Source organism: Eubalaena glacialis, chromosome X, assembly GCF_028564815.1.
Source record: "Eubalaena glacialis isolate mEubGla1 chromosome X, mEubGla1.1.hap2.+ XY, whole genome shotgun sequence".
NCBI lineage: Eukaryota > Metazoa > Chordata > Mammalia > Artiodactyla > Balaenidae > Eubalaena > Eubalaena glacialis.
The window spans coordinates 16,836,387-16,863,970 of record NC_083736.1 but is presented as its reverse complement, the minus strand read 5'-3'; the positions used below and the strand labels follow the sequence as shown (position 1 = coordinate 16,863,970).

The window sequence follows — 27,584 nt, the reverse complement described above, 5'->3', positions numbered from 1 at the left end:
GCAAGAGATTCAGGGTCCTTGACCCTTCTGATATTGTACACAACATTTTCTCTGCACCTTTGAATGTGTCTATGTTTTTGTTTTCCTTTTTCTGGAAAGACAGAGTCATTGCTTTTTTATCAGATTCTTAAGGGACTCTAAGACAAAAAAGCTTAAGAACTGACTTAAGGTTTCAGTCTTATGCTAATTTATTAGTATTTTTAAATCTTTCTAAAGAAAAAATAGAGGCAAAATCATCTTAATTACTGGATAAATTGTGCCTTTATTTCTTTATGTGTGTGTGTGTATTCATTCCTATTTGATCTTGGACTAATTAAATCCATCTAATTGATGAATAGATGGAAAATGCCTGCCTCCAAAAATTAACTTCAGTCCTTTCCTCTCTATCTCTGTCTGCTATTCATTTAAAATTTATAATCTTCCCACGTTCAAAAAGGGTTTGGAATTATACTCTTCTTTCAAGACATATCAAATGCCTCCTCTTTTGTGATCTCTCTCCTGCATGCAGTCTTGCCTTTCTCTGAAACACCATGACAATATTCAGTTATAGTGAGTTGATGCTTATTCGTGTACTTGTCTTTTCTTACTGTTGTTCTTCTCCCCTCGCCTTTCTCCAGGCATTAGGTTGTCACTTCCGTGCGAGGGTGGGAGGGCGTGGTTGGACTGACCTGTATATCACAGGCCCAGGAACTGACAATATCTTTTTCATGGTGGTGACTCAATAAATGTTTGAATTAAAGTAGGGAACATCTTCGTTCCATATACTATAAAGTTAAAATCGTATTTTCAGAGTTCATAAACTTTTTTGCATTTGAATTTTTTTTTGAGTATCTTAAAACCATTGGAACATCCAAACCAACATAATGTTCTTATTTTCCAATACTGCTGAATTAGGGCCCGAATGCCTCAGAAGTAAAAACAAATTATTATTTTCAAATATATCATAATAACTTAAAATGTGAGGCGAAGGGTTGCCATATTTGGTCAGGAATGTTCTGAGTTACGGTGCTCATGACTAGAGCTGTGAACTGTCAGAGCTGGCGAGGACGTAGGTATAGCCCAGTGTGCTCCTTGACGCCTCCAGCATTTCACTGGGATGTTTCTGGGGACCTGGGTGGGAGATGGACCAGCCCCACTCTCTAATTTAACCAGACAGCTCTGTTTTTAGTTGTTTTATACTGGAGTTCTGGAATAAGTTTAACTTTGCTGAAAGTGTCCTGCTAAAGTTAACCAAACTCTCCTCTTGGCGCTCCTTGGCCGGCCTCACTTTTACACGTGAGGACATGAGGTCCAGAGCTACGGTGTGATTGCCTCAGGTTGTGTGCTTGGGAGAGACCAGGGGGGACCAAACCCAGTCTTGACTATCCTGACTTCTAGCCCAGAATCTTCTCTTCCTACTTTGCTATCCCACAGATTTTCCTCTACTTTTTAGGTGTTGCTAGAGGATGATGAGGAAACGTTGAGTGGGAGCTGTGTCAGGTTCTGGGGATACAAAGAGGGGCGAGGTATGGTATGGGAACCTGCTTTGCAGAGAGAGGTAGTTGATGGTAGCCACTGGCACCTTTATCTCCTCCTTTTATCTAAAATTGGTGCTTTCTAGATAGTTTTGTGTCTAAGGCCTCACATATAAAACAGCAGAGCTACATGGTGGAAGTGTTCTAAAACTGGGTTATGGTGATGGCCACACAACTATATAAATGTATTAAAACTCTTCAAACTGTACAACTAAAATATGTGAATTTTATAGTATATAAATCATACATCATTAAAGCTGTTTTTTTAAAAAGACAGAGGGACACCTACCCTCCTTTAGCTTATAGGAAAACTGTGGGCATAAAACAAAATGGCCCCGTGAAACATTTTAAAGGCATGTTGGTACTTTCTTGTAAATGTTTTCTATGTTGGTTACAAGTCAATTCCATAGTCATTTACGAACCTCCTACTAGGAGGCCAGGTCTTGAGGTAGCAAGGGAAGAGTTGGGGGAAAAGGGAATGACAAAGATACATTGCAAGAAGGTTTGGTGGGGGAGGCAGATTATAGTGAAGTGTTTCAGAGGAGGTTACTGGAAGTGTCCTCTTTCTTCTACTGAGTTCCTTCATGTCAGGGAACCTTCTGCTTTGAGTGATAAATACCTACCTGACCACAAAGTAATGATAAGCAATAGAGTTATATTAAGTCAGATAACAGGAGATCCAGAAACAGGTGCCCTGAAGTTGGTTAATTCAACAGACGTCTCAACAATGTCAGGGCTTAGGGTCACCTCCTCTTTGATTTTTTTGGCTTTCCTTTCATGGGTGAAATGTGGCTGCAACAGCGCCAAACTGTGTACTATCTTCCAACAAGGATGAAACAGTGTTAAAAGCAAAAAGGCAGGGGCAACTATTTTCCTCATGTATCTTTTTTTATCTGAGAACAAAATCTAACCGCCCCCCCCAGCACATTTCCTCTCACGTCTCATTGGCTGGAAGTGGATCACATGCTCGCCCCTCAACCAATCACCAACAAAGGGGAGAGAAATTAATATTATTTGCCTAAGAAGACCTAAATTTGCCATTTCTCCAAAGAAGACATGCAGATGGCCAACAGACACATGAAAAGATGCTCAATATCACTAATTATTAGAGAAATGCAAAGCAAAACTACAATGAGGTATCACCTCACACCAGTCAGAATGGCCATCATTAAAAAGCCTGCAAATAATAAATGCTGGAGAGGGTGCGGAGAAAAGGGAACCCTCCTACACTGTTGGTGGGAATGTAAATTGGTGCAGCCACTATGGAGAACGGTATGGGGGTTCCTTAAAACACTAAAAGTAGAGTTACCGTATGATCCTGCAATCTCACTCTTGGGCATATATCAGAAGAAAACTCTTAATTCGAAAAGATACATGCGCCCCAATGTTCATAGCAGCACTATTTACAATAGCCAAGACATGGAAGCAACCTAAATGTCCATTGGCAGAGGAATGGATAAAGAAGATGTGGTACATATATATACATATATACAATGGAATATTACTCAGCCATAAAAGGGATGAAATAATGCCATTTGCAGCAACATGGGTGGACCTAGAGATTGTCATATTAAGTGAAGTAAGTGAGACAAAGACAAATATGATATCACCTATATGTGGAATCTAAAAAATGGTACAAATGAACTTATTTACAAAACAGAAATAGACTCACAGACATAGAAAACAAACTTATGGTTGCGAAAGGGGATGGTGGGGGGTGGGGGAGATAAATTGGGAGTTTGGGATTAACATATACACCCTACTACATAGATAACCAACAAGGGCCTACTGTATAGCACAGGGAACTATGTTCAATATCTTGTAATAACCTATATGGGAAAAGAATCTGAAAAAGAATGTGTGTGTGTGTGTGTGTGTGTGTGTACCTGAATCACTTTGCTGTCTACCTGAAACTACCATAACATTGTAAATTAACTATACTTCAATTTTTAAAATGATTATAAAAAATATTATTTGCCTAGACATACTTGAGTCATCCCTAAGGCTGTGGGAGTGTTCCCCGTTCCTGAGTATAATGCCTGAGCAAATTAGGATTCTATGAACTGGGAAGGGGATGGGGAATGGTGGCCGGGAAGTTAACCAACAACGTCTACCACACTTAATTGACTTTTTTTTTAAAACATCTTTATTGGAGTATAATTGCTTTACAATGGTGTGTTAGTTTCTGCTGTATAACAGAGTGAATCAGTTATACATATACATATATCTGCATATCCCCTCCGTCTTGCATATCCCTCCCACCCTCCCTATCCCACCCCTCTGGGTGGTCACAAAGCACCGAGCTGATCTCCCTGTGCTATGTGGCTGCTTCCCGCTAGCTAGCTATTTTACATTTGGTAGTGTATATGTGTCCATGCCACTTTCTCACTTCGTCCCAGCTTACCCTTCCCCCCTCCCCGTGTCCTCAAGTCCATTCTCTATGTAATTGACTTTTTTTGATGGAAAGGAATAAAAACATGACTTGTACCTCTTCTTTGTTGGCCACAGATGTCTTATCTTCTGTGGAGAACGTTTCCATCATTTTGATCCAACAAATTATTCTTAAAGCCAGGACTCTGCAGGGCAGTTCTTCAATAATACTGTATTTATTTCAGTGTTGCTGTAAGTTTTGAGGTTGGGTAGTCATATTTCACTAGCACAGTCAGTAGGAAAATTGGTAAGGAGCTGTCATTATCCAATTTAAAGATGCTTAACTTTTTCCCTCCCTTTAGAACATTTGGGCCAATTCAGAATTTGGGAGGTTTGCTGTAACGAATTTAAGAGAGATGGAACTATGTGGGCTTAGGAATATATGGGTGGATTGGTATTGATGGGATTTAGAACTAGTGCCTCTTAGCATGAGTTAAGGAGCAAAAGGCATCAGCTTCCCAGAGTACCTAAGACAGAAGGTTTCCAGCACTAGGATAGGGGGTGTAACTGATATCTTCAAGCCATTGGACAGAAAGCAAAAGCATCTGTAAACAAAGTAAGTCCCTCTCTTTCCCTCTCCCCTTTCCTCCCTCCTCCCCTCCCTATTCTCTGTCGTATCCCAACGCTAGACCACAGTGTGTCTGTATTATAGACTTTTTATTGCGTTGATTTTATATATCACTCTCTTTGATTGATGTGACATTAACCATAATAAAAAGAACCCCACATTTTAGTGATAAAAATTGTACTAGGGACACTGTAATTGATACTTATGTATATAGCTCTAGGCTGTAATCTGTCTGCAGGAATTGGCCTAATTGTTGGGCAATATTTAAGGCCATTCAAAGCCATTAGGGTTGTTGACTTTGATGCAGACTAATAAATACCTCTCCCGGTAGATACTAATTCTCTTGAATTTTTCTTTCCACCTTCTGTCCTGTGTCATTAAACCTGTTTTCTAAGTCTTAATTTCCCAAATACCTTACAAATGTTTTCAATGTCTTCTAAACAGGTGCTTTTGTGTAAATAGAGAAGGTTTTAATATCAGGTAGACTTTCAAAAGCATATAATTCAGGGCATATTTGAATGGATTTTGAGTGGCCTTAGTGTTTTTCTCTCTTTGGTGAAAGCTGCTGCATTTCCTTGCTGATGAACAGTCGTAGGTTCCTGAGTAGGCAGGTTCCCACAAAGAGACCATGGGACATATTTGAAAAGTTCGCACCCCCAACACGTGTGCGAAGAGCATTTGGTCAGTATTTGTTGGCCATTTGTGGTTGACACATGTTCACATACAACTCCATTGACATCTGGCTCTTAAGATGGACCATAATGGAGTCTTTCTCATTGTTTTGAGTGCCATGTCAGCTTTGCAACATACAGATACCCTGTTTCTGATTCAGTGATGTGTGGAAGAAGACAGTGAGGGCAAAACTTAAGCTTTTTGCTCTTTGTAGATTATGTCTACTTATGCATTCACCTGAAGAATATATAAAATGGTATGTAAATGCCGCGGAGCGGCTGGGCCCGCGAGCCACAACTACTGAGCCTGCGCTCTAGAGCCTGTGCTCCGCAACAAGAGAGGCCGCGACAGTGAGAGGCCCGCGCACCGCGATGAAGAGTGGCCCCCGCTCGCCGCAACTAGAGAAACCCCTTGCACAGAAACGAAGACCCAACACAGCCAAAAATAAATATAAAAATAAATTTTAAAAAAAATGACCTAAAGAAGAAATACATGGCGAATATCTAAAAAAAAAAAAAAAATGGTATGTAAAATAAAGAGTATTCAAAAATACACATTTATTTTCTGAGACCAAGGAAACCTTTTTTGCTTTTCTGCCTGAGAGAAGCAAAGCAGTCAATCGCTTTCATGATGTCACATGATTTTTGAGGGAAAAATGAGAATAAATATGCATGAACCAAAAATGAGCAATCTTGGGTAGTTTTCCGAGGGTGACCCGTCTTTCTTTAGGCAGTAGTTGTGTTCTCTCTGTTAAGCGTGCTTTTCTCTGAAGTTAATGTAACATCTCCTTCGGGCCAGCTCATTAGATAAAGCATTTTAAAGGTTGTGTTTTCTTTTCTTCTTACAGCCAAGGATTACTGCAAAGTAATATTTCCATATGAGGCACAGAACGACGATGAATTGACAATCAAAGAAGGAGATATAGTCACTCTCATCAATAAGGTAAACAAAGGTTCCCTCCTGCCTTCTAAACTACGAACCGCTTTGAGGTGTTGACTGGATAGTACGCGCTTATATTTTAACCCTTGAAGCACTTAATTTTCATGATCCTGCATTCCCAAGGAAGAATCTTACATCTTTCAGTCAGGCTAAGCCAAATGTAGCCAGGTGAATGAATGAACTTGAAACTCCAGTAGATTCCGTTTGCCTTGGAGCCGGCTGCAGATGTGCGCGGCCCTGTCCCAGGAGGGCTAACCCGGAAGGCGGAAGGCGGCCTGCTTGGTCAGAGAGCCCGCCCTCCACAGCGGCCCTGGCTGCAAAGCTCTGTGCCATGAGGTATCCAAGGAGGGGCTTTCAAAAGGCAAGGTCATACCTCACAGGCAGAAAAGGCTTAAAGAATGTTTACTGTACAGATCAAAGACAGGTAGCGTGCCTGAGAGAATTTTGCCTGTCTTGCTGGGGCTGAGAAGCTCGGATGATTTTATTATCACTACAGGCTGTGATTTTAGACTACATCTGTGTGAAGTGACACAGCTTAACAGGGTCTGGACCATGTGCTGTGTATGCTTTCATGCAGTGGTACTCACCAAGTGGGTGGTTGAAAGATCCATTATTTAAGTAATTCCTGGAATATATGGCCTTTTCTCTGAAGTATAGGGTTTCTGTGGTGGTTGAATACGACGAAAAGCTGAGCAGTCTTTAGGATGTATAAGGTGCTTTTAGTCTTGTATCCAGGTAAGTGGCAAGCAATGTGGGATTCCCTTAGCATGGGCGGGCGTGACTGGGGGATCATGTGGCTGCCTGTGTTCATGCGGGGCTGGACAGCATTGACAGGGTGGAGGGTGCAGGGAAAGGGGAGAGAGAACAGGGGCTTAGGGTGGGAAGCAGGCCCTGGGTCCTGCTGTCTCTGGCCATTACTGAGAGGCAAGGGACCATGGTGTTGCCCGTCCCCCATCCCCCGTCCCCGAGTGTGTCCATAAGTGATTGGTAGGATTTCCCTTTATGACCTTATAATCAAGGACAGTTACCTTTAAGAAACGGCTATGGAGGTTGTGTGTTTTGAGAGCCTGAACCATCGATGCCAGGGAATGCATGACCCCAGAGGTTAAGGAGCTTGCCAAAGGTCAGATTATTTTAGGGAGAAAGCTTGGCACTCTCACCCTCTCCATCGAAAGTGGTGTGCTGGACAATGCTAGGGCGCCTTTCTGGGCTAGCAGACTATTCCCTGCTTTGCTGATGGCCCCAGAACTCATCCATCTTTTCACCTGTAAAATATTCTCCCATGAACTTGTTTCAATACATCTCTGTAGGTGTTGAATGTGGCCGGAGGAAATCAGAGGAGGGGAAACGCTGCCCTTCTCGTTCTTTTCAGCCGAGGAGGCAAAGCGGTTGTTTCTTTGCCACCCTTCCCCTTGTCCTGCGGGCGGGCCTCCTCCGGGATGCTTTCCTAGGCACGGTGCATTTCCTATTTTAAATCAGACCCTTAACCAAATACATGAAATGGCTGTGAAGCATGATACAAATACTCTGATAACTGGCACAGAGACTTGGTTCTACTACCACAGGGGAAGGGGTAGAGCACTTTTCCCCGTGATGACATAGTGACCAGAGGATTAAACAACTGCCACTCTTTGTAATGGGGGGGCTCACTTTCCTGTTTTTGTTTTTGTTTGGGGGGGCACCCTCTTTTCAGTTGAAAACCAGGTGTACAATAACATTTACTAAGGTTTGGGGGAAAGAAAAGCCCACCATGGATGGTGTCTTGTCTGAACACATCTATTTCTACCTTAACATCTTATATTCCAGTCCTTGTCATTTGATTATATACGATGAGAACACGTTCATTCTGATGATTTCATTCCTCCCTCCCAGCCTGACATCCAGTCCGATAAAAGGAATTGAAGTTTTCTAAAGAGCTTATTTAGTCAGAGAGGGACTCTCTCCTGGTCCTGTCTACACAGTAGGGAGAAAGGAACCGGGCGGAGGTGGAAGGCTGCTTTCAGGAGTGTCCTGAGGGTTGCATCTGATTTCCCCGGTTCCACAGCTGAATGTATTTAGAAGCGGTTTGGGCCTGTGAAGCAGCTTGCAGATGTTACAATTACACTTGCAAAACGAGCACTTGGCATCCCCCCGTCCCCTTGGTCCCTTGTCCTGGCTCGCACACTAATTGTGCTCCTCAGGCCAGAGTGCCCGGGTGGGTCATTTTGACACTTGCTCCTCCTGGTCTCACCCTGCCCTCACCCCCAAGCCCAGCAGCGCCAGCCCCCGAGGATCCTGCCTTCCTGCCTCCCTGCCACTTCTGTCCCTGGCAGAGCCAGGCCCTGGTCTGCACCTCCAGGGCCCCCTCCCTCCTCCTTTCTCCAGCACCTTCCACAGAGCATGCTCCAGAGGAGAGCCCTGGGCTGACCAATGGAGGGGTGCTTTCCCCAGCTCGTTTCCACCTGCTGCATCCCTATCACCCTAGCCCCTGCCTTTTATCATCCCATAACAGCCTCTGCTCGTGTAACCTCTCTGTTCCAGCGAAGGGCTTTGGTAACTTTCTCTCCTTCACTGTAAGATCGGGCTAGATATCCGGCCACGTGGTCTGGCCACAGTCTGACTTCCTGGCCTTGTTCACGTTGCTGTTCTCCATGAACTCTCCCAGGCTGTCCCCTTCTTACCAGTGCCTCCTCCCTAACTTGACCCAGACCGTGTTCCCGATACCCAGGATGCCTCTGCTTACCCACGTAGCTGGTTTTCAATAGCTAATAATACAACCAGTCTTAATTCATGCTGCGTCATGTGCTTGGGCCCATTTTGAGCTTGTTCCTTAAAAAAAAAGTCCCTTAGGCTCTATCATTTTGTTTTTATTATTGTTTTATATGATCTGTGAAATCAGGTCTCTTGTACTCCTTGTACTTCTGCAGATTTTGACTTCCATTCTCATAAAATATCTGCCAGCCTTGATCTAGCATTCCAGTTTGTTGGAACCATCATGTTAAAATGACAAGTGCCACGTGGGCTGCCAGCTGAGAGACACCAGGGTTTGAGTCCCAGCTCCACCGTTCCTAGCTGTGTGTCTTTGGGCATGTCACTTAACCCCTCTGAGACTCAGTTTCCTCAGCCCTAAAGCCGACTTCACAGGGCAGCCATGAGGATGTACTAAGATGCTGTGTATAAGTGCCTCTCGCAGGGAGGGATCCATCAGTGGTACCTGTAATCCTAGGAATTGTCAGTTCATCTCTGCTCTTTCTCTGACCTCGGAAATGGGAATGCAAGGGCTCTTGTGGCTGGGCCCAGTTTATAGCTGGGGCTGGAATGCCGTGATATAAAGTAGGTGACAGTGGTAAAAAAATATATACCTAAAATAGGTAAGAATTTGCAGTGGGTAAGAATTAGCAATGGGTGAGATTTCAGCAAGAATTTGGAAAGAAAACATGCCATAACTATTTTGCCTGCTGAAGGTGGGAAGGATGGAATCTGAGTCTGTCAAACCCTGCTTTATAGAAAAGTCTTACTCTTGCTCTGAGTTTAGGTATCGCCCAGAAGTTCATTTAGATGACTGTGTGCTTTTCATATTGCAGAGTGAATAGTTTTGCCACAATTTGTTTAATATGCACTTTGATATGCCTCTTTATTGTATTATGAGTTGAGATGAAATAGCTCTTCTCTAAATTTGATGGCTTTTGCTGTAGACGTTCTTGATTTACCCCAAATTCTGGTGGTGGTTTCATTTTATAGTCAGTTAAGGTGGTTTCCCTTTGCCCTGCTTTTATGAGCTGTGGCAGGAGTCACAGGGCAGACGTTGCCCTCATTTTTAGCCCTAGATTATCACTTCATATAGCTTTCTAGAAAATGAGTCATACACCTTTAGTGGGTGCCTATACGCCCTCCTTGGTTCCTGAAATAATGCGCAAAGGCCCGAACTATTTGTGTGTGTCCCTGGAAACTAGGATGAAATGTGGCAACCCGAATGGTTTCTTTTTTAGTTTATTTATAAAATAGAATTCTTGTGGATTTGGGAACATGTCCACGGGTGCAGAACACACCTGTGTTTAGCATTTATTTCCAGTCACTCAAAAATAGCTCCTTCGTCTGTGTTCCTGCCGCCCCCATCCCTGCCTTCCTGATTTGTGCTCAGAGCATGGTTGAAAGGGTTCAGAAGCCTCTGGGTCTGGTTTCCAACCCGAGAAGCTCCCTGGAGAAGGACTGAGAGCAGCCTGGTGGGGTCAGGCGAGGCTCTACTGTGAAGCATGCGCCTTGCCCTGACCACTGCCGCTTGGGGCAGAGCGAGCCCAGCTGTGGAGAGGGGCGATGCCCCTGCCCTTGGCCAACAGCCTCCTGGCCTCAGAGCAATGGCCCTTTCCTCCCAGCCCCCGGTAACCTAGGAGGAAGGGCTTCTCACGTGACCCCTCTGTAAACAAAGATCTTCGGGTATTTCTTATCAAAAGGCTCCCCTGAGTGGCTGTGTCTTTGACCCGTTACAAAGCAAACAGAAACCCCCGTTTCTTCATGGTTATAAAGCCTATTTGACAACATCAAGGTAAACACAGAGAAAGGTAATGTTATTGACTAAAGTCACGGCGTGGTGGAGTTGGAAGGAAGGAGAAGGGGACAGCATTGATGTTCGGGGGAGAAAACCGATACATGCATCTCTCAAGAAAGAGGGAACCCAGTGGAGTAGCTAAAGGTAGACGGTCACCACTACGAAAAAATACCAACTAGGAATTTCGCCTTTTCTTAGGGATGTATCAAACCAGGGACCCCAAATGTCTGAGCTAGACCTGCTGCTGTGAGGGCAGAGTTAGGACTGATACTAACTCACCAGCTTCCTCCAGCTCTCCCTCAACGTGTTTTCCTCCCTCCTTTCCCAGACAGTGGTTGAGCATTTAACTTAATAGTAATAGCTCCGGGCTTCCCTGGTGGCGCAGTGGTTAAGAATCCGCCTGCCAATGGAGGGGACACAGGTTCGAGCCCTGGTCCAGGAAGATCCCACATGCCGCGGAGCAACTAAGCCCATGCACCACAACTACTGAGCCTGTGCTCTAGAGCCCGCGAGCCACAGCTACTGAGCCCGCGCGCCTAGAGTCCTTGCTCCACAACGAGAAGCCACTGCAATGAGAAGCCCGCGCACCACAACAAAGACCCAACGCAGCCAAAAATAAATAAATAAAATTAAATAAATTTTTTTAAAAATCTGAATCATTAAAAAAAAAAAATAGTAATAGCTCCTGCAGGACCAGAGCTTCCCAGCGCAGGACCCTTCTGGGCCACTGGCAGCAAGAGTCCGGGACCCCTCAGCACCCCGCCTTCTCCTCACGCATGCTCACAGCAGCCCTGGGAGCTAGGCGGGACCATGGTGTTCTGTCCAGATGGCAAAGGAGGAACAGAGGCCCAGAGCGCGGAAGTGACTTTCCCAAGGGCCTCACAGTAATCAGCGGCAGAGCCAGGGCAGGGGCGTCTCCTGACCCTGAACGTGGGGGCTGGCAGGGCGGGACTGCTCTGTTTCCTGTGGGACTGTGGATGCTTGCGGTAGGTGCGGCTCAGTCACTCCCCGAGGTGACTCTTGTCTACTTATTGAGTCATGCTCTGTTGCTGGGTATATCTAGGGCACGTGCCTGTGCGATTTTCTTTTTAAATTAATGACATTATCATTATTTTATTAGGAAAACAATATTACCACGCCATTCCCCCATCCATCTGTTTCCGACATTTTTGTGTCCATGTCTCTGACCTCGTAGGGTCAGGATCATCCAGGACTTTCTGATTCCATTGTCACATCTACAGCAACGGAATGGTAGTGCAGAGGACATGATGAGCTCAGCTCAGGGCTAGCGTTGCTTCTTTTTGTGCCTAAAGCCCTCCTCTCCCACTTCTTTCTTCCCATGCCCAGCCTATTTTGCTTTCCTCTGTTCTTCTGGGCCCAGGTTCGTTTTCTGCTTGCTGTCACCATGAAAGAGAGAGAGACGGGGAGAGGGAGAGAGTGGGGTGGGGGGGGGGAAAGAGAGAAAGAAAGAAAAGGCATCCCTAGCTCCTTCCTAAGTCATTCTGTGATGATATGTTCTTTTGTTTGTTCCAATGTTTATTTTCCCTTCCTGCCTCCCTCCCATTAATTTATTAATTGAAACATTTATTCATGAGAAAAATGTTTCCAGACTTCCTTGCTTCTCTCCCCACAGGAAAGTGGCTTTAGAAATCTCATGAAGGGTTCTCAGCTTGGTATAAGAAAGCCGATCAGCTATACAGATTGCTGGCCTTGACCCTTTCTCTCTCAACTGCTGAAGCTTTTAGCAGAGCTAAAGTGTAGGATTAAATGTGGTTTCAGGGATGAGGAGTAAATTAGCAGGTGTCACCCTGAAAATGATGACACACTGACAGACCCATTAGAAGGACATGTTTTATGAGTAAATGAAGAAGTTAAGTGTAGGTCTGGGATCATCTGGGTTTACACACATTTGAAAAATGTCTGCGTTCAGCAAATGAGTCATTTATGTCATAGGATGTATTTCTTGCAGTATAGCCTGTCTTGTTAGACTGCATATGTCCCTACTGGGGACAGCAGTCACAATATATCTCCTCCTCAGAGCATTAGAAATCCCAAGGAATACAGTTTGCTGCTGTTTTGTCTTCCTCTTTAAAGTAACCTGGACACCAGGACCGATGGGAAGATTCCTGACACCAGAAACACATTTGATCAAAACTCTTTCTCCTGGGACTTCCCTGGTGGTCCAGTGGTTAAGACTCAGCCTTCCAATGCAGGGGGTGTGGGTTCGATCTCTGGTCAGGGAGCTAAGATCCCACATGCCTTCGGGGCCAAAAAACCAAAACATAAAACAGAAGCACTATTGTAACAAATTCAATAAAGACTTTAAAAATGGTCCACATCAAAAAATCTTTTAAAAAAACACAAAAAACCCAAACTCTTCCTCCTGAGCTTGTTTACCATCACAGAGACACAGTTTTAAATTAGATGAGGTTGGTGAAAGTAGGACTTGGCGGTGGGAGAACATTTCGCTTTAGTTTACCAGTGGACAGTCAAAACAGTGCCACCCAGAAATTTTGATGATTGCAGATTTCTCATAGACAGATGAGTTTGCAGCTGATGCAGATTCTCAGCTTTACATGCCTCCTCAAATTATATAAAACTGTCTAAAGGGACCCTGTGTTCGTTCAGCCTAATTGTCATGTCTCTCCCAAGTGCTGTGCTTTAGTGGCAGGACATTAGTAATCCTTGCTACAGCATCTTGGGATGTTTTTTTCCTGCAACACACAGAAAACTCTGCAGGTGTCTTAAGGAATTAGAGAAACTCCTTCTGTTTTCTCTCTCCACTCTTTCTATTTCTATTACTCTGAGAGGGCTGTTGTGAGGATTAAGTGAGATGTTGTGGCTGAAAAGTGCTTTAGAAATAAAAAATTACAGCTATTGCTGTGATAAGTTATGATCGGAAGAAGAAAGGACAAATGCCCATTGACTGGGAGTTCTCTCTTGGTATATTGAACTCTCCTGAAATTAAGGTCAGTACTTTCCCTGAAATGCCCCTGTATTATTTATTTTACCTTTTCTTAGGATGAAAGTAGTTTATTATATTCAATAGTTGTGTAGCCCCTATCTTCTTAAAGTATCTCAAAGGTCTTACATTCACATTTGCATTTTATTAAAGTATACTTTTCTGAGATGGCATGGGATGCACTTTTAAGTAATACTTTAAAATTAAGTAAGTAAAACTTACTGTTAGAGAATGAGAACGAAACAGATAAATACGAAGGAAAGTCAGAATCACCTGTGACTGCATCACTGTCAGATACCTCTCTTAATATTTGAGCTGTGTTCTCCCAGACTTTATACACACACAGAGACACACACACACAATTACAGTTAAAAATAAAAATAAGGTCATATCATATACACTCTTTTGTTTACCCCCTTTGCCCCCAATATATCATGCCTAACTTTGGCAGCATGGTTAAATGGTTCCTTAGCATCCCAATGTATGGAGTACCACGATCCTCTTTTATACTTGGCTTGTTTCTGGTTTTTCCCTATTTTACACCATGTTGCATGTAGTCATCACCTTGTTTGTAAATCTTCATGAACGTAATTATTTCTACCACTTTCTGCTACTTGTGTAACCTTGGGCGGGCTGCTCAGTCTCTCTGTGCCTTAGTTTGTTTCCACATCTGTGAAATGGGGATGATAACAGTACCTACCCCCTGGTGGTGTAAAGATTGAGTTAAAGGAGGTAAAGCACTTGGAATGCCTGGCTCATAGTAAGTTCTGTATAAATGTTAGCAGTTGTTATTATTTCCTGATGATCAATTGCTAAATGTATTGATGCTTCAGTGCCTTTTAAAGGCATTTAAGTGATGTTCTGAAAGATTGTGCCAATTTAGTCTCCCCCCAGGAGCCTATGAGAATGTTTCCCTATGCTTGTCATGCCCGGATATTATCATTCTTTCTAATCTCTGCTAATCTGATAGGCATATGCATTTTTAAAAATGATTACTCAAGTTGAAAATGTTATGTGTCATTTTCCAAATGATTTTTATAAAAATACCTTATATTCATGACATTAACCTGTCATCTTTCACATTATAAATGTTTTTTCTCAGTTTATGACTCATAGAGATATTTAAGAAAATATCATTAAAAGTAAATACCTTTTAGACTTAAAATTTCCCCATTTTATAGTTAACTACATGGTGCAGTAAAATTCATCCTTTTAAGAATAGTTTTACTTAAGGCTTTTATGTTTTAGTCCTAGTATGAAAGGGTAGCTGGCTATTACATGCATTCCTTTTCTGCCTTCCTCAGGGCTTTCAGAGGTTCTATTTAAAGCTTCTGTCCTTACAGTATTTTCTTTATAGCGGCATTCAGAGAACCCCCGAGATTTGGCATGGATAAGGATCCTCATATCCTAGACCAGGGCTTCACAAACTTTCTCTGTAAAGGGTCAGAGAAAAAATATTTTATATTTTATGGGCTATATAGTATCTATCTCAACTATACAAAAGCAGTCATAGGTGTAAATGAATGGGTGTGGCTGAGTTCCAATAAAGCTTTATTTATGGACACTTAAATTTGAATTTCCTGTAATTTTCATATTCTTTGAAATACTATTCTTTTGATTTTTAAAAAGCATTTGAAAATGTAAAAACTATTCTTAGCTTGAGGGCTGTACAAAAATAGGTAGCAGGCCAGATTTGACCCATGGGATGTAGTTTGCTAGCCCTTGAAATAGAATGTCTAGAAACAGACCCATAAAAATATAGGCAATTAATTTTCAACAGAGGTGCAAAGAAAATTTAAGAAAGAAAGGATAATCTTTTCAAGAAATGGTGCTGGTACAATTGAACATACCTAGACCAAAAAAAAAAAAAAAAAAAAAAAAAGCCCTAACCTAATCTAACACATTATGCAAAAATTGACTCAAAATGGACCACAGATCTGCATAGAAAACATAAGACATTAAAAAGTTATTTATGAAAACATAGGAGAAGAGAGTTGTTAGACATGACACTAAAAGCACAATCCGTGAAAGAGAGAACTGCTGCAGTGGACTTTGGCAAAATTAAAAACTTTTGCTCTGCGAAGATACTATTGAGAGAATGTTGCTGGTTGGTCTCTTTTTCTTACAAGGTCATCTGAGCCCCAGTGTTTAGTAAATAATTGCTTGATACGTAATTGGATGAATTTCAAGGACCTTGGTTTTGTTCTGAGTCTTCCTGGGAATATACTTTGTAAGACAAGACCATGAATCTCCCATAGCAGAGCCGTCCCCTGCACCCCACCTCTGTACCCCTGTGCCACTTTCTCCCCAAGGTGGCAAACAAGTGTAGCCATATTCCACTAGTCAGGCCTGGACTTAGATGAGCTGCCTGAGAACTGAGATTTGACCTGGGAATTATATTTTTTCACTCACTGCACAGGCCTAGAAGCTAAATTTGCTGTGTATAGAGAAAAAGACTCCAAACAAATTTTCATGCCAAGGAATAAGCTTTCCTAAAAGAAAGACTTAAAAGAAATGTAGATTTGTCTCGTAAAAAAAGGGAGATGGGAGGTAAGAGTTCACCAATAGCTGCTGCAGCTGGCTTGGATGTTCTTGACCTTCATAATGATCATGGCTATGCCCTTCACTTCTTATTCCTTCCTGATGCTTATTTGGGAAATGAAGATTCCTCCGCCCTCACCCTAACAGCCTTCTTTGTATCTCTTAGAGGTGGTGCAGGAGCTAAGAACAGCTCTTAAAACATAATGAAAGATGCTTTATCAATGCCACTGTGTTTGTAATGAAGCAAAATGATTTTGTATTATATCTAGTATCCTTGTAATGGAAGAAAGGCATGTATTTGGAATACAAGGCAGAATCAATATATTTCCCTAAACATAAATGAAAATGAAATCTCAGCTGTAGGATAGACAGCCTTGAGAGGTAAATTATGCCATTAGCCATAAGCTTTGGATGAGCTGAAGGCGCCATTAGAAACAGCTTCTAAAATTTAGCATTAAGTGGTCTTCTCAATGTAAATGACGTAACAAGTAGAAAATGAGAAGTTTCTATGAAAACATATTGTTACCTAATTCACATGCTTGATTATATTTAAATGGACAAAAAAGTGCAAAATTGCCACCTTGATGATTTGCATTTGGTGTATGACTTGTTCACCTGCCCTCCTATGTTAATGTCTCTGGTCATTCTTAAAGCCAGGTTACAAGTACCCAGGAAAGGCCCTCCCTGCAAACATCTCCTTTTCACGTGATTACTGATTTTTGAAGTAGAATTTAAGGGGGTAGAAAGTCTTTCATTCTACTATTAGAAAAAAAAAGGCTAAAAGCATAAACATTTCCTAAGACTTAGGACTGTATAAGCTGCAAATGAAATAACGAAATCAGTAAGCAGTTCTTATATATACATTGTGACAAACCGTACGGCCATGTCCCACAACTCCAGGACATGCCCAATGTGAATGATGACCCTGGAGTTGGGCCAATATGGCAGCATCTGTTGGGTGCTGTTCTCTGAAGAGGCTCCAGATAGAAACATCTTTTTCTAAGGGGGAAACAGTCTATGAGCCCTGAGGCCTTTGGGGCTTCCGCTCTGGGTTGTCTCCTATTAAAGTCCCCTCAGGCCTCCCTGATTCCTGTCTGCCTGCCTCTCAAGATGCCTGTGAAAGCTCTGCTCTCTTTCGGGGGACTGAGATTGGGTTTCAACTTTTTTCTCATTTCTTAGTGACATCTGGACTCAAATGTTACTTCTGTAGCATTTGCTAACCCCTGTGCTCTGAGTGGGTTATAGGAGCATAGGATAGTGATCCCCTCAGCTCTCCTGGGTGGGTGGGAAGGGCCTTAGGTGGGTGGAAGACCCCCACCCCCTCCCAGTTGATGGTGTCCAACAACGTCAGGCCTCCAGCAGCATGTCATCAAAATATTATCATTTTATAGGTGTGCCATTATCTGGAAAAGGTTGGGTGGCACTACCTTACTGCATTGTATTTAACTTTTCCATATAAAGATGTTTAACAGTAACTCTACTTTTCCTTAGGGAATATTCCACCTTCCTTGTTAGAGAAGAGTGTATATGACTAGCAAAGGAAACTCCAGGATAATTAAAAACCCTTGTATGTGTCTTCATTTCAGAAATTCTTTCTCTAGGACCTCTTTTGGGAATTAGACCTTGAAATAGCTCAGACTTTTACAGATAGAGCTTAAAGTTCTATTCTATCTAGAATAAAATAAATTCACTCTAATTAAAGAAACAATCTTTTAAAGTGAGAATATAACTTCCGGTTGCGGCCATGATGGAGTAAAGAGCATTAGATTTACCCTCCTGCCATAGACAACTTTAAAATTGGACAAAATACATGAACCAGCTGTTCTGAGGCATTGGACAATGCACAGCACAGGGCTGTGATCCTTGAGAGAAGGGAAGCCTAAAGTGAGTTCCACGGCAACCCTGGCTTTTTGCCTGGGGGCACTTTCTAAATTGCAGCACAGGGCACTGGAGCCTCAACAGAGAGCAGAAGACTCATTGGATTGAAGCAACGGAGATTGTAACTCACGGCTGCCGAGGTGGATGGAGTTTTCAGGGCAGGGAATTGCAGAGGAGCACGAGCTGTGCAAAGAAAGAGCTCCAAAAGTCTATATATAAGCGTCCCTTGAGTCTTTGGCCAAATACTAGGCTGTGCATCAATAGGGCAAGATTCCACGAGACCCGGCAGAAAATAAGTATGGGGGAGGAGGGTGTGTGGGTGGGCTGTGAGCTGAGTGGATATCCCAGAGGTCACCAGTGATAGGAGATGTCGGAGTTCTGGCCAAGCAGAATGGAAAAACTTTGTTGAACACACTTGGCATCCAATTGACAACTCAGAAAAGTTAGCCATAGTAATGAAGCGCAAAACCAAGCCTTGACAGGTCAAGCTGACCTGCAAGTAACATGCCCACCGTAACGAAACTCCACACTCTTGCAAGGAAGACAACAAAATTCAGTCCTTCGACAATGTAGCGTGCAGTGCACGGCTGTTGAGAACATACAGTCACAAATTACCAGATGTACGAAGAAGCTGGAAAATGTGAGGGTATGGTATGGGTAGCTTGTAAAAGGCATGTGGTCATTTCTGAATACTGTGTTCAGGCATCACGACATGCTTCAATTAATATCGACATAACTAAAAGGAAGCTTGATTACGGCTTTTTGTGTGTTACTCATCCAATTTTTTTGTTACCAGTTATACAATATGTAAAATGAAAAAGTCAGAAGTTAGTATAGCAAAGCCTGTAAGTTGTTGCCCAATAAAAAGTTAGGATTTTTTTTACAAGCAGACAATCTCTTTGAGGTCATGACTTCCCAGTATCACAAAACAGTGAATGACTGCCTAAACCTCACCTATCCCAGATGTTGATATTTGGAATGTGACATCTTCTTGAGTGGGCTTGTCCCTGGGACGGTCTCCTCGGCTTCCCTCATTAACTGTGGTCTGCCAGGCATTTCTTCTGTCGCTGAGATAGACCGTGGTTCTCTTTTTCTCCTGTTACCTCATAAACTGTGATGTTGACGAGCCTGCTAGAGTAACTGCCTTATGGGATGCTGGAAATTCTGAGCAGAAATCCCAGCCATGCAGAATAATTGCATCTCTTGGGGAGGTGTTAACAAGCAGAGGTAGAACTGAGTGCTCATGGGCTTCGGCTTCCATGGAGCTTCCTCTCAACAGCCCCCCTGAAGCTCCATGTAGAAGGCGTTCATTCGTAAATATTAAACAGCACTTTTCGTACTGCTGTGGGATGTTGAGGGTGTGAGACCCCCCTCGGGGCACTCAGAGGCTCACTTGACAGCCATACCGAAATCAAACAACACTCACTTTCTCCTCTAATGATATTTCAGTCATCAGAGAAGGTCGTGAAAAACAGCCATGCTGGATAATTTCTGGGAAATCGGTACTAGGGAGTGTGGGGACAGCTGACCACCAGGGGAAGTGACCAAGCAGAGTGCTTTTCTTTTTCAAGAGGACCAGCTGGTGAACCCATCATTTTGGGGTTTGCTATGGCGATTTCTGAGCTATACGTTCCTGTCCAAACTCAAACAGGGCACTTATGACATCTTAGAAAATGTGACCTACCTTTTAAAGGTGCTTTTTAAGTTGTTACCACAATTATGAACAAATATTCAGTACAGACCAACAGGTAAGCCTGATTGAATAGATGAAGCTTTCTTGCGTAGCTAATCTTACCTGCCTCTTCCTCGTTCAACTTGACGTCACTTCGGATGTTTGGAAATTGCGGGAAGTAGATTAGTATTGTGGGGGGAGATTGGGCCATCCATCGATTCATCCATTCAGCCAACGTGTGTTCATAATCAATATTTTCCAGGCACTGTGCTAGGTATTTGGTGGATACAGAGATATAAAAAAAAGATCCTTTGTTTTCAAGGAGCTTACCATTTTTGAGAACCTTTCTACTCAAAGTGTGGTCCAGTAGCATTGACATCACCTGGGAACCTGTTAGAAATGCTGAAGCTCTGACCAGCCCCAGACCTAGTGAATCTGAATTGTCATTTTCACACGATCCCCAAGTGGATAGTATACACATTAACATTTGAGAAGCACTGGTCTAAATCATTGATTCTCAGCCTGCACATTGGAAGGACCTAGGGACCTTTAAAAAGCACTGATTTCTCGATCTCACCACCCCCCCCCCCACCCAAGGAATTGTAATGTAATTGGTGTGGGGATAAAGTGGCAGATTCCAAGGTTGGAAGTCAGTTTATCCGTGGTGTGTCTGGAGGAGAAAGAAAAAGGACTAGTATTGCAATGGAGCTTATTACTGATCCATCCGTCTTGTTCCTGGATGAGCCCACAACTGGCTTAGATTCAAGCACAGCAAATGCTGTCCTTTTGCTTCTGAAGAGGATGTCTAAACAAGGACGGGCAATCATTTTCTCCATTCGTCAGCCTCGTTATTCCATCTTCAAGTTCTTTGATAGCCTTACCTTGTTGGCTTCAGGATGATTAATGTTCCACGGGCCTGCTCAGGAGGCCTTCAGTTACTTTCCATCCACTGGTTACCACTGTGAGCCCTATAATAACCCTGCAGACTTCTTCCTGGACGTCATTAATGGAGACTCCTGTGCCGTGGTGTTAAACAGAGAAGACACAGATGGTGAAGCCAAGGAGACTGAAGAGCCTTCCAAGAAAGATACTCCGCTCCTAGGAAAATTAACTGAGTTTTATGCCAACTCCTCCTTCTTCAAGGAAACAAAAGTTGAGTTAGATCAACTCTCAGGGGGTCAGAAGAAGAAGAATATTTCAGTCTACAAGGAGATCACCTATGCCACCTCCTTCTGTCATCAGCTCAGATGGATTTCCAGGCGTTCATTCAAAAACTTACTGGGTAATCCCCAGGCTTCTATAGCTCAGATAATTGTAACAGTCATCCTGGGACTGGTTATAGGTGCCATTTTCTATCTAAAAAACGATCCTACAGGAATCCAGAACAGAGCCGGGGTGCTCTTCTTCCTGACCACCAACCAGTGTTTCAGCAGTGTGTCAGCCGTGGAGCTCCTGGTGGTCGAGAAGAAGCTCTTCATACATGAATATATCAGTGGATACTACAGAGTGTCATCTTACTTCTTTGGAACACTGTTATCTTATTTACTCCCCATGAGGATGTTACCAAGTATTATATTTACTGGTATAACATACTTCCTGTTAGGATTGAAACCACAGGTGGAGGCCTTCTTCATCATGATGTTTACCCTGATGATGGTGGCTTATTCAGCCAGTTCAATGGCACTGGCCATAGCAGCAGGTCAGAGCGTGGTATCCATAGCAGCGCTTCTCACGACCATCTCTTTTGTGTTTATGATGATATTTTCAGGGCTGTTGGTAAATCTCAGAACCGTTGTGCCTTGGCTCTCGTGGCTTCAGTACTTCGGCATTCCTCGATATGGCTTTGCGGCTTTGCAGCATAATGAATTTCTGGGACAGAACTTCTGCCCAGGACTCAATGTAACAACAAACAGTACCTATAGCTATGCAATATGTACTGGCAAAGAATTTCTGGAAAACCAGGGCATCGATCTCTCACCTTGGGGCCTGTGGAGGAATCACGTAGCCTTGGCATGCATGATTGTTATCTTCCTTACAGTTGCCTACCTGAAATTGTTATTCCTTAAAAAAATTTTCCTAAATTTCTCTTTAATTTACATGATTTACCCCACATTAAAAAGGGAGCATCTTGATTTCAGTAAAAAAAAAAAAAAGCCCCAAGTGATTCTAAATGTGCAGCCAGCTTTGAGAAACACTGGTCTAAGATGTTGCTTTGCACTCTTGACAAAATGGAGCCCCAAGTGAGGTTGCAGCCGGGTTTTGCAATTTACAAGACAAGTGGCAAGTTTGTCTTTTCTAAAGATTTAAAGTGCCTAGACGAGAGGCAGACACAGCAGAGCTCACAGGTGACTCCCTGCCGCCAGGTTGGATGTCAGGGAGCGGCTCTCAGCTGATCCCCAGCGCGAGAGCTGTGTGCAGTGGTGGAGTACTTCCGCCACATTCCCCAGGGCCCCTGTGGCAGGATGGAGCGGACTAAGGCCTGACATTGAGGTCTGGGCCGGGCCTCCCTCCTCAGACACACCCTGTGGGCTTCACGTCCCTCCCCTGAGCCCTCCAAGTGTGTGAGCTGCTGCCAGGGGTTTTCACCGGAAGATGGTGCTGAGTCACATGACAGATGTGTGTGTGCTTAATTAAGACACTTTCCTGGCCTCATTATCCCTCCGGGTCTCTGGGACCAGCCCCTAGAATCACAGTAATGACGACAAACCAGCAGCAGTTGTGTTGCTCTTTACGCCTCAGACATCTTCTCCTGTGTATCAGGGAACTGAGACCCAGAGTTTTTATCACTAGTGGACCACTTAAATATCAGATGGCCCAAGTTCGCTCTCCTCCTCCTCTCTCTGAGATATCTTGGCTAACCCAAGATAGTGCAGAACATAGAGGTTGGAGTACAGCACACCTAAGGCTCTGTTTATTCATTCCTTAAAAGGAAAAACATCATTTGTATTTTACAAGGAAAAATATATTTTACGCTAATATCTGCCTGGCGATGAGGCATAGAGAAACCATTTTGACCATTTTGAGGGCTTAATCATAGAAGAGTGAACGTTCTATGTCAGAAATATAATTCTTTCCATACTCTTTGACTCTTGATAAAGGCCGAGGTCTACTTTCCTCTGCTTACATGTGAATAGATCTTATTTCTAATCATCATTGTTCTGGAAACTTTCATCTACATGCTGATCTTTTACTCTTTCTCACTGCAAACTCCTGCCTCATTTAAAGGTCATCCCCTCACCTGCAAACGCTGCCCTTTCCTCATCCTTATTGGAATCTCAAAATCCACTAGGGTAGATCTTGGCATAACCATTGTGGGTTATGCCTGTGGTATAATTATTAATAGTGTCCCACGTTTGGAAATAAATTATACGGTCACCCTAAAATCTTCCAGTATTTTGGCAACACTTCCTCTTAAATTATACGGTCACCCTAGAATCTTCCAGTATTTTGCCAACACTGCCTCTCTCCTTAGTGGTCACCTACTGCCTCATTGTCCTGCCTTCGCCCACCTCCTGCCATCCTCCTTGGGGACATTAACTCCATCCTGATGATGTTCCGGCCTCACAAACCATTGACTGTCCATTCTCCCCCCATCACTCATGGTTGCCATCTTGCCTCACCCCTCACATCATTCTTCAGTAGAGGTTGGTTGGAACCTCCTGGGAGCCAAACATTGCCTTCACTCTAAGTGCCAATTCTTGAATGTTCTCTTCTATGACCCCAGCTTCCCACTCTCCCTCTTCCCTTCCTTCACACTTGGTGATCCCACCCTTGACCTTTCTCATTACCTTGATTCTTGCCCTCCTTCTCTCCTTTCAGGCTGCCTGGTTTCTCTTGGTCCCCCTTGTTGTTGATCCAGCCTAGCACTCCTGGCGGTGTTTCGGTGCCATGTTGATTCATTGTGTCTGCCTCTCCCATTAGGCTCTGAGCTTGGGAGCCCCATAAGGACATGATGATTTTCTTTTTCCCCCTGAATTCCTCTCCTATCCTGCATGTTTTAGCTCCTCATTAAATAAATTGAATTTGCTGTTCTTTCACACTTCTGGAAGCAGAGCCCTCATACAAATAATTCTCTCTTCATCTCTGTCACCAAAAGCCTAGTTCGTTTGTCTGGTTTTGTCTGGTTTTTGTCTGGTTGAAGATGACTTATTTTCATTTCTCATTTTGCTGTCAGAATTCTTCCTGCTTCCCTTAAATTAGCTTCTATTGCTAGGGGAAAAAAAGTCTCAGTTCTCTAAATCTCTGTCCCACTCCAGGCATCTTGACCCTGTGGCTATTTTCTGTCCTGCAGCAGACTCCCTTTCACTTTTCTTAGTATTCTAAGTCACGCTGTCAGTTTTCTTTTTTCAACATACTTATCTCATCCGTGAGCTTTGTATTTGTTCTTATACCAGTCAGAACAATTAGACATACTGTGTTCTATCTTCATGCTTTCCCTCTCTTACCTTGAATTACACAATGATTAGCACTGTTGATGTTTTCCTTAAAAAGCAGAACATAGATGAGCCGTTCGAGCTATTCACCACTGATGGGAGGTATAATAAATATAACGTCACATGCACTGTTTTCCCCTGTAGGCGTGCATAAGTTCTGAAGTTATTCTGGATATGCTTTTGCTTATTAAAATTTTCTTTGTTGTTTTTCTCGCATATGAAGCAGGAGGCTTCATTACAGTGGTTCTTGGGTTATTGATTGCGTAAGGCTAATGGGAAGCATAGCCTTGAACCATTTAGAAAGTTTGAAAGAAAGCCTTCAAAAGAAATATAGCACTAAACAATATTTGAGTGCCTTTTATGGACATAATTCTGTATCAGATGATCTGAAATGAATGTGGAGAAAGGTCCACTCCTCACATAAGCAAACCCTTCACACATGAAAAGATTTAAGATTATTTGAAAAGCTGTTAATGATTCTCTCCTCTTTGGTACTAGATCTCATGGTTGATACCTGTTATCAAAAAAGGACCTTGTATGTTATGTGTGCGCATGCGTGCATGTGTGTGTTTCACACAAATCTCTAAGCTCCCTGGAATTAGGGATCATGTTCTTTTGCATGTTTAATGTTTGGTGCCTACAGAATGAATTTAAATATACTTTACATATAATAGTTGTTTGTTGAATGGGATATCGTGAAATGCAAATTAACACAGTTCTGAGTGTCAGAGAAAAGGTAAAGCTTCCATTATAGTCACTTTCCTAAAGGTGAGTTTCAAGTTGGGCTTTGAAGATGAGAGGGACTTGTCCAGAAAAAGAAGAGGAAAAAAAATTATGCCAGGCATTTCCTCAGAAGCAGAGGCTCTGGATTGAAAGACTTAATTTCTAAGGATTAGGAGTAAAGAAATTCCACCCCCTACTCCTTCATAAGTTTTTCTGATATCGTCGATGACGTAACAGTTTCTCAGGGATGGAAGAACCTCAGAAGCCATAAGATTCTGCCACCACCACCCCTGTTCATGAATCCCTTCTTAGGGACTACTGCCAGATTGTTTAGGGGGTGATGTGACATGGGCAGGACCAGAATACTTACCTGGGCTCCTCATTGTCATTTTCCAAGAAAGATAAGCATTCTTTCATATTGTAAGTCTCCTGAACCTTGATTTGTTCTGAGTAGATCTGAACTTGATGATTCAAGTGTCTTTGTCTTTTGGTGTTGGTTGGGACTAGAATTTATAGTGTGATTAAGGACTCAGGTCAGTCTATCCTTATAGCAGATACCACTGGGGTAAAAGATGATGGTGAGCATTTACTTCTCACCTGAGGTGGCCCTGTGTTAACTTACATAGAATCCTCACAGGCTGGGGTAGATGGAGGCTCTCTTGTCCTGCAGTAATCCTAGTCTTGGGCTGTGGGAGATCACAGAACTCAGGGTTAGAAAGAGTCTTCTTTGATTCCAGAAATATTTATTATATTGTGCATTGGGCTGGGGGTATAATGGTGAAAACTTCAGATGTGTTTCTCTTTTTGCTGGAATGGATGCTCTAGCAAGGCACATAGTGAGTCACATAAGCCAGGGCCTCCAGAGGCTTATCACCAGGCCCTAGGCCAGCTGCACATCTGCTGCTTGAGGCCTCCTCACCCCTCCCCCAGCCCCACTGGTATTGTGGAGGGCCATGAGTGTGTCTCCGTGGGCCCTGAGCAGGAATTCCTCACTTTCCTGAGCATTTATTTTCAAAGTCCTCTGTGTTACTAGCATTTTTTGGAAAGCCTTCGCTCATTTCAGGCTTTAGCTGGAAATTGTTGACCACAGTCTGAGAATTGGGTTTTTACTCAAGGACCTGTACTTGACAGTGGTGTGTATGTTGTACATACACTGGGAAGGAAGAAATGCCCAAGTGAGGAGGTTTACAGCAGGACAGGTGGGTCTTGGATTGGGGTGGGAGAAGTGGAGTTGGACCCAGAGGACAAATGCGAGATATATTATCAGACTAGAGCAAATCAAACTTCCAAGCAGTTGGGGATAGGGAAAAATAGAGGTGGTTCTGTGGCATGAGGTTGAACGCCTGGGAGAGCCATGAGGCCATTAGGCTCAGCATGGAAGCTTGCAAAGGCTGAGCTCTCACTCTCTCCCTAGCACTTGGCACAGAGTAGGTGCTCAATAAACGTTTGACAAGTGAGTGAACAGAATAGGGATTATTCAAAGGGAAGCAGGTTTGATCTGGAAGAATGAAGAGATTTATTCATTCATTTAGTAAGCAAACATTAAGTTCTGTAAGGTGGGGGGAAGGGCTCTTCATGATGACAACGGTGCCCCATCAGCACGGAAAGGAGAGGGTACATTAATGAGCCTGCATAGAGTGTGAGTTTTCTTACGCTTGGCTGCCTGTTGCAAAGCCCTTCTTAATTTCGACAAGCTTTGTGACAGGCTAATCAGAGAGAACATTTGTGCGTGTGATGTTTTCTAACCCACGTTTTCAGTTAATGAAATAACTTTATTTCAGTAAAATTAAAATGAAGAAAATACATATCCTCCTATCTTTAAGGGAAAAACAAAAGATCTTATTGATCTTAAGGCATCCAAAAGCAACACTGGGTTTTGAGTCCCAGCGGACAGCTCTAGCGCACTTAAGCTTTTGTTCTCCCATCCGACTTTAGGGTTTGTGCTGATTTAGTCTTAGTAACCATTGATAGCAGCCTCAAGGAAAGCTCCTCCATCTCTCTAGAAAGGGTGTCAGAGCTCCCTGTAGCGTGCTTACCCCATTTCTCACTCTGCTCTCCTGTTTCCTAGGACTGCATCGACGTAGGCTGGTGGGAAGGAGAGCTCAATGGCAGACGTGGAGTGTTCCCCGACAACTTCGTGAAGTTACTTCCGCCGGACTTTGAAAAGGAGGGGAATGTAAGTCTCTGTGGCTTGGATCTCAGTGCGCTGCCTGCTGTCAGAATTGTGGCTTCCATGACGGGGCTGGGGATGTGGGGTGGGGAAGTTTATTGTTGAAGAGCCCTGGCATTTTAGTTTCTTTGTTTTTTTTTTAATCAATTTATTTTATTTTATTTATTTTTGGCTGCGTTGGGTCTTCGTTGCTGCGCGCGGGCTTTCTCTAGTTGCGGCGAGCGGGGGACTACTCTTCGTTGCAGTGCGCAGGCTTCTCACTGCGGTGGCTTCTCTTGTTGCGGAGCATGGGCTGTAGGCATGCGGGCTCAGTAGTTGTGGCACGCGGGCTCTAGAGCGCAGGCTCAGTAGTTGTGGCGCACGGGCTTAGTTGCTCCGCAGCATGTGGGATCTTCCCGGACCAGGGCTCGAACCCGTGTCCCCTGCATTGGCAGGCGGATTCTTAACCACTGCGCCACCAGGGAAGCCCTAGCATTTTAGTTTGATGGACCCGGGTTCTGAGCCCTCAGCTGCCCCATACCTGATGTGTGTGAACAAGTCCGTTAACTTCAACAAGC

At 43.4% G+C, this 27,584-nt stretch overlaps 2 protein-coding genes across 4 annotated transcripts in view; both read left to right on the top strand.

Moving 5' to 3' along the window:
- Positions 1-27,584, top strand: part of SH3KBP1 (SH3 domain containing kinase binding protein 1) — a 336,773-nt gene that overhangs the window by 238,521 nt on the left and 70,668 nt on the right. For all 3 annotated transcript variants that reach the window (XM_061179414.1, XM_061179413.1, XM_061179415.1), the window contains exons 8-9: positions 6,032-6,126; positions 26,926-27,033. In XM_061179414.1, coding sequence (XP_061035397.1) covers positions 6,032-6,126; positions 26,926-27,033 — 203 coding nt within the window. The remainder of the gene's footprint in view (positions 1-6,031; positions 6,127-26,925; positions 27,034-27,584) is intronic.
- Positions 20,344-21,945, top strand: LOC133082616 (broad substrate specificity ATP-binding cassette transporter ABCG2-like). The gene is given in 1 exon segment (XM_061179298.1): positions 20,344-21,945. A coding segment is annotated over 1 exon segment (1,542 nt). The 5' UTR covers positions 20,344-20,403.